The sequence below is a fragment of the Amphibalanus amphitrite genome, unplaced genomic scaffold, assembly GCF_019059575.1.
Source record: "Amphibalanus amphitrite isolate SeventyFive unplaced genomic scaffold, NRLGWU_Aamphi_draft 000042F_arrow, whole genome shotgun sequence".
Classification (NCBI taxonomy): domain Eukaryota; kingdom Metazoa; phylum Arthropoda; class Thecostraca; order Balanomorpha; family Balanidae; genus Amphibalanus; species Amphibalanus amphitrite.
This window is the reverse complement of record NW_024881538.1, coordinates 79339-92116: the sequence shown is the minus strand read 5'-3', so window position 1 is coordinate 92116 and position 12778 is coordinate 79339. Positions and strand designations below refer to the sequence as shown.

At 56.0% G+C, this 12778-nt stretch overlaps 1 protein-coding gene across 2 annotated transcripts in view; it reads right to left on the bottom strand.

The window, feature by feature from the left end:
• Window positions 1–772: 772 nt before the first annotated feature.
• Window positions 773–12778, bottom strand: part of LOC122376764 (homeobox protein cut-like) — an 80285-nt gene continuing 68279 nt past the window's right edge. The window contains exons 7-12 of one of the 2 annotated variants that reach the window (XM_043356710.1): window positions 6582–6769; window positions 5499–5686; window positions 4912–5219; window positions 4196–4460; window positions 3354–3634; window positions 773–2983 (exon numbers count right to left, since the gene is read on the bottom strand). In XM_043356710.1, the coding sequence (XP_043212645.1) occupies window positions 1847–2983; window positions 3354–3634; window positions 4196–4460; window positions 4912–5219; window positions 5499–5686; window positions 6582–6769 (2367 nt within the window). In that variant the 3' untranslated portion in view covers window positions 773–1846. The remainder of the gene's footprint in view (window positions 2984–3353; window positions 3635–4195; window positions 4461–4911; window positions 5220–5498; window positions 5687–6581; window positions 6770–12778) is intronic. The other variant, XM_043356718.1, reaches the window with a different exon arrangement.

Here is a 12778-nt window from a genome sequence, read left to right as displayed (position 1 = left end):
ACATGTTAACCTTCGCCGGCACAGGCCATTTTGACTCTGGTTGGCAGAGTTTTTCACGTTTGCCCCAAGGTCACTCAATCATCAAAGCAATATTTCAGTTTTTCAGCATAGGAACTTTGAGAATGTTTATTTTTGACCGTCTTGGGGGGGGGGGCATGGCCCCGTTGCCCCCCCCCCTTGGATCCGCCCTTGAGCTCACGAGACGTTCACGGCATGTTCACGAATCGGTGGGCTTTGCAAGGTGACCGCACCTTCTCAGTGACACTGTCACGTGTACCCACTTAGCGCACGGATGGCTCGAAATGTGGCCCAAAGTCGTGCAAGTGTCAGGCCACCTTTACATGCAAACCTGTATTCATCGCGACTGACTACCACGGGCCTAGATATTTCACGATCAGTGTGCTTCTTTGTGCGATTGGCAAATTAATGCCTTTTTTCACAGGCAAAGAAGTTAAGACCGAAGCCAAAGGAGCACTCGTCCGAAAGTGAGTACGAACTAAGCACGATAGGAACTCGGTAGTGGGTGAACACTGCATTGCTAGTTGCTTCTGTAGAAAATCTACCCACGCAGATGTCGTTATTAGTGCATAGTAACTAGCAACGGCATGCACTCTATGCATGTATCGCCTCTAAACATTTTTTTTTGCACTTATAACCTCCCTGCTGACTTCTGCACTCAGTGCTCTACTTGTTCATCTCTGTCGCTCTGTCATTCCCTCTGCCTCCCTCCCCTCCTCGTAACATTTCATTAGCCACAGGCTACAGACCGTGCTCATCCAATGGTGAATGTATTTCAGATAAGCTTACAGCCCGGATGTAGTTTACACGCTGATCAGATATTATCTTACACATGCCTACGACGGCGACTGGTGTGGGGACATTATAACAGAGGGCGCCACAGTGCCACTAAGCTGAACATCACACTGGGTTTGCGCACATCACACTGGGCGCAGACGGCGACTGCTCTCAGACTGGATGCAGACTGGATACAGACTGGATACAGACTGGATACAGACTGGATACAGACTGGGCTCGCTCACACTGCCCACGAACTGTGAGCTGCCGAATGGCCCGAATCGCTCTGAGTTCTCGCTTCACGCGAACACGGCGCTCTCAAACACACAAAAACAGCATCACTAAAGGTAAATTGCCGACCGGTGCGAAACCGGATTTTGAACCAGGGACCGGAGATCAAGAGCCCGCAACAAAGGGCCACGACCGGGTCAGGTCAGGTCAGGTCGGGTCGGGTCATCTCCGACTGCCGACCGCATAAGGCAACAGTCAAACGCACACAGTAACAACGTGAGAGGTGCATGCGGCGGCGCCGGTGGCCGGAGCTCCAAGCTCTAGTGTCCGTACCTGTCGCCAGGTGGCAGCAGGGACGCGCAGCGACTGGCCGTCCACTACACCGAGTGAATACATACTACACATTGTACGCGGTGGCCCGTCTGCCGGCTCGTTCCGCCGCTGTCTTTAGTCGTCTGACTACCGCCCAGCCGGTTTTAAAGTTAATTAATATTACAGCTCACTAAATTCAGACGAAGGTATAACGACCCGACTGCGGCCAAGCACTGGCACCGCCGATGTCGCCAGATGTGAACACTGGCGAGCATTCCGGCACACACAAACACAAACATACGAGACTCGTACACATACAGAGACGTGCGTAATGGGATGAGAAGAACACTGAGCTATCCACTCACGCTGGGCAGCAGCGCCGGAGACTGCCGCCCCGCCGGACCACTTTGTGGTCACAGTTCCGCACGTCCGACCGGTTTAGTGTCCACCTGACAAGTGCCTTGGCAACTGAACTTGGCTAACGGCTAACCTGCGCGCACATTGCACGTCACTCCGCGGCGGCTGCGGCCGGAGAGTCGCGTCTGGGCTCCGCGGCGGCCGGCTCCTGCTCCATTGGCTCCTGTTCCATCGGCTCCTGCTCCGGCTCTGGCTGCCGCTCCGGCTCCGGCTCCGGCTGCTCTGAGAGCTCCGGCTCCGCGGCGTCCGCCGGCCGCTCGGGGCTCGGCTGGGGAGAGTCGGCGCCGCGCCGCGCCGTGGCCAGGTCCGTCTGTAGCACGCACACACCATTGATGAGCGGCCGGGGCTCCTCGGCGCCCCACTGGGGGTTTAGCCACTGCGGAGCCGCCGGTTTGCGGCGCGACCTCGGCGCCGGCTCTGGGTCTCCGTCTCCGTCGGCTGCGTCGGTGCCGACCGGCGCCGGGCTGCTGGCTGCCGATCGGCTAGCCTCGCTGCCACTGCCGGCGCTGCTGCTCCGGTCGCCGTCGCCGTCGTCAGACTTCATGGTGAGGTCGAGGCCGCCCACTTGCTCGTCGAGGCCGTCGGTGGATCCGGCGCCGGCCCCGCCGACCAGGTACGGCAGCGGGAGACCGGCGAGCGGCAGCTGCGGCGGCAGACCGCGCTCGGCTCGCAGCTCCGCCAGCCGCCGGCCGAGCAGCAGTCGGAACTGCAGTGGCTCCAGGTGCCCTCCCTCGCGGCCGGCCGGCGGCGGCGGCGGAACGGCCGACTCACCGCCGCCCGTCTGCTGCTTCAGCCGCATCCGGTGGTTGTGGAACCAGTTGGTGATGGTTCTCTGCGTCAAACCCAGCTCCTGACACAGAAACTCCACCGACGTCATGTTGGGGTACGGGTCCATGGCGAACGCCAGCAACAGCGCCTCCTTCTGTTCCTCGGAGAAGAGCACGCGAGCCTTCTTGGCCGAGTTGGGGCTGTTGGCCAGAGAAGAGTAAGCATCACTGCTGTCGCCGTCGACGGGGAGCTCGAGCCTCGAGCGGCGCCGCTTGTTCGACTCCTTTCGCTCGGACTTGATGCGCTGCAGTTTCTGGATGTTCTGGCCGTCCTCCAGCCACATCTTCATCCTGATGAAGGGCTCGCGGCCCTTGATGCTGAGCAGGTGCCAGGGTTTGGGTTTGGAGAGCAGCTCGCTGACAGAGCCCTGGGAGAGACCCAGCACCACCTCGCCGAACAGCTGGAACAGACAGACCGTGGGTCAGAGCGGAGCGGGGCGAGGTAGCAGAGTTGCTTGAGAATATCCGAGATTTGACCACACTGGGATATCAATGAACTCTTGGGAAATGAAAACGGCAGGAGGAGAGAATGGGAGACGTGAGCTCGTCGAACCAGTCAGCGAATTCACTGCATTGATCTTTAAACGGTCATTTATCGTATCATAGTATCACTCCATGTAAGTAAAAATATCTTATTTGACTGAAGTACAATGCAAGCTATTATTGCATCAATGCATCTCTACATGTGTGTTCTGAGTCTATTCTCATCCGGTCACCGTTTACATGATCCACTTTATATGATCCAGTCTCTGTCTCGCTTGCACCGCTCACCTTCTGCCCAATGTTGTTGGCCAGCAGCACCTCCTTGATACGTGTGGTGATGGTGAGGGTGTCTAGCTCCGGAGTCACCGCCGCGGTCTCATACACTGACATGGGCAGTGGCACCGGCGGTAGACGCAGGCCGTACTTCATCAGCGGGTCGAGACCGGCCAGACGCGACGCTAGCGCCGCCGGCGGCAGGCCGTGGAACGAAGGCAGTGATACCACCGGAGGCAGGGGAGCCTCCAGGGTACGGGCCAGCTCGGGCGCCTTCGGCGGCAGCTTGGCGAAGCCTGATGGCAGAGAGAAACGATCAGGGGTGTGCAGGAAATAGAGCAAAGTTTCTGTGCGGGGTAAATTACGTGTGTTCGTGCAGAAAAATAAGTGCCGCCTTCAAATGCTGCGTAAAACTGCGATCAATCTCTCCAGGCATAAATCGCTGATATTTAGTGCGTTTCTACCACACGCTTGGCGTTCTATTCAGCTCTGTGGGATCGATGTATCCATAGGGGGTCACACCGACCCCCACCAGGCCTGACCAAAGGTGTTAGCCCTGGGGGTGGGCGAAGGGGATGAGACCAGCGGTGACCTATTCACAACGGCCGACCCCTGCTGGCCCACCGGTCACGGTAAGCCCCACACATCGGGGGCTGCGTCAATGGTCACAGAGCCAATATCGACAGGCAGAGACGGGGACCGGCCTACTGGCTGCCCGGACAGCGGAATCACCGTACTGAGCTGCAGCGGCACCGATTCACTACCGCGAAATATCAACACGCCGCTGGTCTATATGAGCGTCGCTCACCATCAGTCACCAGTGTTTGGCCGGTGAGCGTATACATCTCACAACTCACCCGGCCTCTTACCGCCGTTGAAGCATCCGGTGCGCATCAATTTGTCGGGCGCGATCTTGTACTGGCTGGCCACCAGCTTGTGAACGGCACCTTCGTCCTCCAGAAACATCTGCATCCTGATGAAGGGCTCGCGACCCTTCTGGGTGAGCATGTGCCACGGCTTGGGACGCGCCAGAAGGTCGGATACGGAGCCCTGAGACAGGCCCAGTACCGACTCCCCGAACAGCCGCTGGGACAGCGAGTACTGGCTCAGGTGCTCCTTGATCTGGGGAATAGAGATGGACGGTCTTAGAGAGCATGGTGGTGGGTAAACGGGCTTTATCGGGCGAAATGGTGGAACAACATTTGGTAGACCTGCGTTTTACTTTGCGGTATTTTATAGTGAAAATATAGTGTAATTTGCTGTAAAAAACGGCTGTTTTTCGTTGTTTGCATTACGTAACGCTAATGTTATAAGGTGATGTAGCAAGAAACCAGAATCAGTTAAGAATGTTGTCAACATCCCAGTGAAAAATAGCAGCCAACCCGGCGCTTATTGAGTGGAGTTTAATTGTGCCTACGGCGTTCGCCTTTTATGAAGAAACTTCCACTAAAAAAGCAGCTATGCCAAAACACCAAAGGCAAGATGTTGCCTTAATAACAGCCTCGCATCCTGCTCTAAATTCAGAATATCGCACAAGCACGCCTCTCACGGCCCGAGCGGCTCCAGTACTCACCCTTTTGACGACCTGTTCTGTGTTGATGTTGCTGTACTGGTCAAACTGCTGCTGGGTGATGGGCGGCAGCACCGCCTTGGCCGGCCGGGTCGGGTGCGGCGGCATCGGCGGCATCGCTGCGCTACTCATCAGAGAGTTGGTGATGCTGGCCATCCGCTGTAGGGGACTGGCAGAGGTGACCGGCTCGTCCGCCGAGCTGGCGGCGGCGGCTGCGGCGGCAGCGGCGGCCGAGTGCATGAACAGGCCCCCAGGGTGGAGGCCGGACAGCAGGCCGGGAGGCAGCGGCAGCGGGCTGGGCGGGCCGCCCCCTGAAAAGAGACGGACGGGGTCAGACGGACAGACATCAGACGAGCGGACATCGGACGGAGGGCACGGGCTTGGGTCAGACGAGCGACGCGGAACGGAGGTCATACGACACAAACGCACGGGCGACATACCGAACAAATTAACGAAACTCGACTGATCACTGATCCCATCATCTGTCCGCTGGTGACAACCCTACCCTCTCCATAGCCACTTGAAGTCAGTTCAGGTCAGGCCTCACGTCCGGTCAGGTCAGGCCAGGTCAGGCCGCACCAACTCCTCACCTGTCGAGCCATCCTCCTCCCTCCGGACGTGAGTGAAGGCTGGAGACCGTCCGCCGTCTCTGTCGGCTTCGTCTCGTCGTGACTCCGGCGGCGGTCCTCCGTTACCGACATGCTGACGGTGCAGCTGGGACATGAGCTGCTGGTTGTACAGGTCCATGGCCAGCCGCAGCTCCTCTGGCGACCGGAGCCTGTCGGAGAGAGGGGGGGGGGGGTCAGAGGGCTAATGAGGGAGGTGGACTAGGGCCTGGGGAGGTCAGGGTTTGGTGAGGTATACCTACGGCAGGTGATGAGATGGTTGATATGGCGAGGTCAAACGAATGAATGAAGGCATCGTGTAGTCTGACATAATTTTTGTGGAACACTGACATAATGTCTCATAATTGTGGAGCAGCATTGGAAGAGCGAAAACTTTCTTTGCAAGTTCGGACACTGCGGAAGGGCAACTGCCCCAAATGCTCCATCTCCTTGGATCCCCAGTCCTTCCACATTGCGTCCTATTATCGTTTCGCACTGCTCTGCATCTCACCCCGTTCTTCATTGCACTGCACATTCCTCTGCACCGCCACCCGCAATAACCTTTCATCAGCCGCTGCCACAGGCGCGGCCACCCTCCTTCAACACTCGCGCGCGCTGTGATCTGGGGCCCACCAACGCCTACCTACCACAGCCCACCATCACTCTCTGGTACCCCGGCCGTCTCCGCTGGCTAATCGTTCGGTCTGGGTGGCGGCGGGCCCGGTCCGATCGGCCCCATCGGCCGCCCCCCACCGACCACCCGATGGGCCACAACTCAGCTCTATGACAGGAGTGGCTCGTTCCTCATGGTGCTGAGTACACGTCACAGTCGCCCCCCTCCTCCCCTTCCACACGGGTGGAGTGTGCACGTGCACGAGCGGTCGTGTGAGCCCGTGTCAGCGGTCCTGAAGTCTGATGACACGTGTGACTCTCTGGAGGTCTATTCTGCTTTGACTGTCAGCCATGACCATTAAATCACCCTCATCTTTTGCCTGCTTGGTGTTCTTCATGTCATCTTCCCTCAATTCTGTGGGTGGCCAAGCCCCAAATCTGTGGCGGCTCTCTCACCTCTGATAGTGATCCAGGGGGAAGCCGGGAGGCAGCTCCGGCCGCTGGCCCATCATCTTGGCCAGGTGGTCGCGGTACAGCCGGGCGATCTTCTCCTGAGCGACCTCCTCGGGGCCAGCTCCGGGCATTCCGCCGCCGCCCAGCCGCCGGAGGGGCTGGAACGGGTCCCGGGAGTCCGCCTGGGGAGACTGAAACACAGGACAGAGTCGAGGTTAGATGAGGGAGGTCAGTGAGGTCGACTAGAGTCAGGAGCTGCGAGCTGGGTCAATGAGGTCAGGTGCTGCCAGACAAGGTTGCGTATGATTCGGTCAAGTCATTTCAGGTCAGTTCAGGTGACCGCGTCGACCTTTTGGGGTATGGGAGCGCAAAACAAGGCTACATTAGTTCTAAACAGCAACACGACACATGAGGATGCGCTAAACGCGTTAAGAGGAGTTAAGTTACGAAACATTGACAGCTTGACGCTTAAAGTCCACGTCTTTAACGCGTTTTTCTGGTTTCACCTGCGTGTCTCGTTTTCAGCTGATCTCCACGGTCCGACGAGGTCGGTGCTCGCACCTCTGTACCTATCGTCAGATCGTCTGCTCCAGTTCCCCCTCCCCTCCCCTCCCCCTGCCGGTCATTTGGAATGCAGCCCGGCCGGCTGGCGATGTGACCGTCCCCAGCCGGTCCGTCCCGAGCCGGCGGCACCAGTACGGCACTGCACCCCAGCAGGGCGGTCGGGACGCCCCGCCGCGAGCTGGCGACCACCTCTGCGCTCCTCACCCACCGACAATCATACATAATGGCACAGTAAATTAATTAGGCCGCTGTAAATTACAGGCGGCTGCAGTGCGCCGGCACGAATGTGCACAGTCAAGGCGAGCCGAGCGGCCGTCGCCGCCGGCTAGTCACAGCGAAGGACGGCACGCGTACTCCCTTCGACAGCTTCAATGAGGAACAGGGAAGGGCAGACAGGCCGGGATACGACTGATAGGCTCGAGAGCGTGCGGGGGCGACGAGTGGCCGCGTTGCTGCGGTTCAACCATCACCGCCAGCGTCGGTATAAAGTCTGATTGAGTGCGATTTGACCGCCCTGGAGGAGCACCGGCCTACGTCGGCGATAAAGACCGCCCGAGTCATCCGGAGCCGATCTATGGATGGGGCGCGTTTGTAAATCACAGCGGCGACCGACCACCGCCGTGACGGGCGGCCAGGGAGGCGGCCAACTCGGCACCGGTAAAACGAAAGTTGAAACGGCGAGGAAATATTGAGCAGCGCTGCCAGCCGCGTGCTGACAAAGTCGCCACAGTAAATCCTGCGCGATGAGTTTTATTGGGCCAACTTGGAAACATGGGTCGACAGACGAAAGGCGATTAGACGAGGCATCGGGGTTCCGTCTTCGGGTCGCGAAGGTCACGCAACATCGCCGGAGGGCATCAACCCTGACCAAACAGAACGACCCCTGCAGGCTCGACTTCCACGCCCAACTCCCGGTCGACGCGTCGAACGACTCCAAGAACCAATCCCTCCTCGAACCGAACGCCTCCTCCGACGTCCACTCCGTGACAAAGCATAGCCTGTCACCATCCCGACCGGCGTATCGGCTAACATTACCGACCGGTCCAGCCAGACGGCAGACACTGGACAGCGCGCCCTGTCAGCATACATTACCAGCGTGTAACTGACTGTCATCGCTGGGCATGGCCGGCCGCCGCTCAGGAACGCAGGACGGCATACAGACGACCGATTCGATGAGCAGATAGGTCGCTCTATAGTTAACGACGTGGCGTCCGGGGTTAATCTGTATAATGTCTCACCTGGGTACGGCCGGCTCGACGGTAGGCAGCATTCTTCGGCCGGGTATTTATTCGATCTGAGACTGTGTTCATTGCGCGTGCTCGCTGAGGTGACAGAGGCACGCCCGTTTAAAGTGACGTAGAGCCAGACCCTCCACGATGCCACGGCCGATCGAGATAGAGACTGGGATATTAACTCTGGGCCTCAGGGTGCAAACAGTCTGCTGGAGACTTGAGCCACTCGGAGTGACCGTTGAGCCTGCCTCGCATTCCTCAATGAACAGGCTGTCGCGAGATACGTACAGCGGGTTAGTCTGCCCTACAGCTGCCGCAGCATCATCCAAGGTGCACAGCGTTTCTCAGTCTTGTCGGTGTGGTGTGGATTCCTCCAGCTATCCAACTCGTTCGATTGTTGATTGAAGACGAGATCCATCAAGGGATCGCACGCGCCCGACATCACTTCGACATCGCCTCGACATCGCTTTGAAATCGCCTAGACATCGCCTTGACATCGCTTCGACATCGCCTCACCATCACTTCGACATCGTTTCGATGTCGCCTTGACATCCCTTAGACATCGTCTCGACATCGTCTGACAATCGCTGCCCAGGTCTCGGGAGGCGTCGAAGTGACCGGAGCGTCGCTCGGCTCTCCAGCCGACACCGGGCGACAAACGGTCCCGATTGTATCAGGAGGGCGTCCCCGGGTGCTTTATGTGCCCAGCCACAGCGGGAACGGGCCGACCACTGCTGCGGGACACCACGTCGCTCCCGTGTGGCACGACTGACCGGCTTGTGGTCACCGAGACTGGCAGAGGGCTGATTTAGATGTGGTGCTACCTTAGTGAGTTTGGGTTAGGAAGGGATGTCTGCTCGTGGCCTGCAGATGCTGCCGTGAGGTTACCACCGACGGTTCGAGCTCTGCGATGTGGTTCATTCTCGGTTGGAATTCGGTCGAGGTATCTTACAGATCATTAGTGGTCCCTCCTAGCGGGGTCGCGGCAAGGGGTGTGGACGACTCTGATCCAAATCTATACCAGACTCCAGACCTCCTCACCAGTCTGTCACAGACCAGTCTGATCGTATCCTCGGGATACCCGCCGAGTTCCCAGGTCCACCGTCCAGCCATCAATCCAAATCACCCGAACTCAATTAAAACCCAATACCGTCTGCCAGAGACGCTCCACGACGTCCGTGTCAGTCCGTCGGTCGGTCTGTCCGTGTCACATCTCCGTCTGATCAGTCTGTCTCTGCCGCGACAGACTGTCGCTGCGTGACCAGACAACCGCCATCTTCTTTGGACACCGAGCGGGACATAGCTCAGACGAGTGGCCGGCAGCCGACAGCGGCCGTCACAGACGACATACGACATCGCGTCGGTGATACGGTGTGTAGCTGCCGTCCGGGGCGTGCGACCGGGATGGACTGGAGCTGGATTATGATCTTTATGGAAAGCGCGGAAGGCATAAGTTTATCGACAGAAATTAGGTACTGGATGGACGGACAGCACACCGATGTCCGTCGATGAACCAAACAGAGAAAGTTGTTGGCAGTAGCGTTGCCTTGCCATTAGTAAACTGTCCAGTGTCTAAGCAGGACAGCTGAATTAATTATCGGAGCAGGTTCGGGGTCCCATTACTGCCCTATAGCTTTCGGTATCGTGTTTGTTCATTGATATCGGCCCTAATGACCAGTTGTACGCAGCCGTTCGCCATCATGTTCAATTAGTCCATCCTTCTCCTGTCTATTCTTGAGCCCTAATAAAACATAGCCCCGCACATGCAATCGAACAGCAAACACTAAAATAGCCGTCGGCCAGCCTGCTATCGGAGGGCAGAATTGCATCGGCTGCGTCCGGCGCAGTGCCGGGTTTGATCGGTAATAATAGTGGCGGCTCGTAATGTTCCACCGGCGCCGTGGGCCGGGGGTGGTCGGCCGCCCCTGCCGCCCGGGGCCGCGCATTAAACCATCGTTACTAAGCTTCTCAAGGCGGTTAACTATCGTGCGCCGCGAGGTCGTCCTATGCCGGCAGCGTGATGTTGACCTCTGTGTGATATACTGGCGTGACGCCGGCGCCCAACGACCCGGTTAATCACCCGATTAGAACAACTGAAGCCACACACAATCGATGGACTGCAGCTTGAGCTGCATCGATGTCGCCCGCTACGACACGGTGCCGGGCGCGCGATACGATGGTGCGGGTGCACGAGACTATGGACAGAGGCGCGAGACTATGGACAGAGGCGCGATACGATGGACAGAGACGCGCGATACGATGGATCGGGACGCGAAACGATAGACAGAGACGCGCGATACGATGGGCAGAGGCGCGTTGCGATGGATCGGGACGCGAAACGATAGACAGAGACGCGCGATACGATGGGCAGAGACGCTATACGATGGACAGCGGGGCGTTGCGATGGACAGAGATGATGCGATGGAATTTTGGGAAGAGGCGTAATGCGATTGTCGATTGACAGAGGCGGCGAATACGATGGACAGTGGAGCGTTGCGATGGATCGGGACGCGAAACGATGGACAGAGGCGCGATACGATGGACTGGTGGGAGTGGGGCATGATAAAGCTGAATGCGAGCTCGGCGTCTTAACTGATACCTACCTAAACAAATAATTAAAAGTGACTGCGTAGTGGGTAAGGTCCTGCAAAAACGTTGCACTGATCTTTCCAAACCACCTAACAGTCTTATCAAAGTGATTTGATGTCGGATAATTAGCTAATCAATAATAGTCGGTCAAATGAGCTACTAATGATTCGTTTATCGACAGCTGAATAAACGAACTAATTCATGCTGCAAATGTGTGCAGACTTCGGTACATAAATCTGCGAGCCAGAAAATATCAGTAGTTATACAAGGTTCTGACTTTTGTTTGCAGGGTTGTTGGTGTCGATATTATGATTTATTGAATGCATTTTTTTTTATAAACTTACATACATGTATGTGAACATATGTGCAATGCACATTGCACATTACACTTAATAATTAAAAGCATACTGAATCGCTCACCGAACATATTGTAGCACCTCTGCACGACCGTGTGGCACAATTTTCCCCGATGCAATCACCATTGTACACAGTGCAAAATGTATTTAATTATAGACAAGTTATAAAAATAAATTCAAATGCAACTGCTGGCTGAACGTCTGGAGTCTAAGCAATTCAATTATCCGCACCTGTTTTAGCACCTAGCCTTGCAACTGCAATGGCCAACAAGACTTAGCTACAGGACAATTACAAACCACCATGTTTGCGTGAGCAAGGTGCCGTTTGACTTCAGCTAAATGGCGAAACCCGTCTGATCTTGTGCGTTTCGTCCATATAAGCACACAGGGATTGCGGTGCCTGCCGTTTCGGCGCTACCTTGTCCTTCATCTATCCGAGATCCATGTTGGCTCTTCCTCTCGGGCCGTTTAGAGCTGAGTTTAATTAACGCCAGACACGTGACAGCCTCTGGGTGTTAAATTAACCCTTAACCCTATCCACTTCAACCATCGACTCGGCAGAAGCACTGAGCCTTGAGCATCGAACTGGAGCAATGGACCATTGTGCGTAGTGTAGGGTCATTCATAACAATCATAACATGCACTTTGCACATTAGCCCCCTGAATACAAGACAAGTCTAATTCAAAGCAAGACGCATATAAGAGGAATGGAGAGGTCGCATCGATAAGCCTACGCCTTAGCATTGTCCGTTTGTTTTGTTCCAAATTGCGTTGTTTCTGTAAAATACCGCAACGTTATGGATATTATGCTGGTTAGTTTTCATCTTTTGAGCCCGAAGCTGGTTTGGTATGCGGTTGATTATGGACACCTGCACATAAAAGCTACAAAGCGAGTTTACTTTGAAGTTCCAACGGCCGACTCGTAGAAATGCATGCAATTCACGACCCACCAAGCAAGTTACGCTTAAGAAACCAGTTCCGGGATTAGTTCATAAAACATGTTAGCAAGCTTGGAAATTAAATCTGAGATATACATGCACGAAGTTTCCTGTTCGCTGTCACAACCAACGTCACACATTTGCATCACGCCCTTCGCAAATCACGAAACATCTAAATCTCTTTGGACTCTGCAGTGCCACGAAAAAAAGTCCAAAGATGTTGGGTGAAATCTGCATTTGATCCCATGTTTTTTTACCATGTTGACCGGTTTGTGTGAAATGTTTGGCGGCGGTGGGTCCGCTAGTCCATCCGACTCTCACTCAGTTATTCTTATCTGGTGGAGAGTGGCCTGGCCCGTCTAGAGGAGCGGCTTGTTCGGCAGGCTGGTTTGCCTTAAGTCTTGTCTGGATATGAACATATAGTTTAGCCTGCGGTCAGGCCTTTTTGAAAAACCATCATGGAGACTGAAGTCTGCATTTTGGTCTGAAGTATGTATGCAGAGTCTACTCAAGAGACCGGT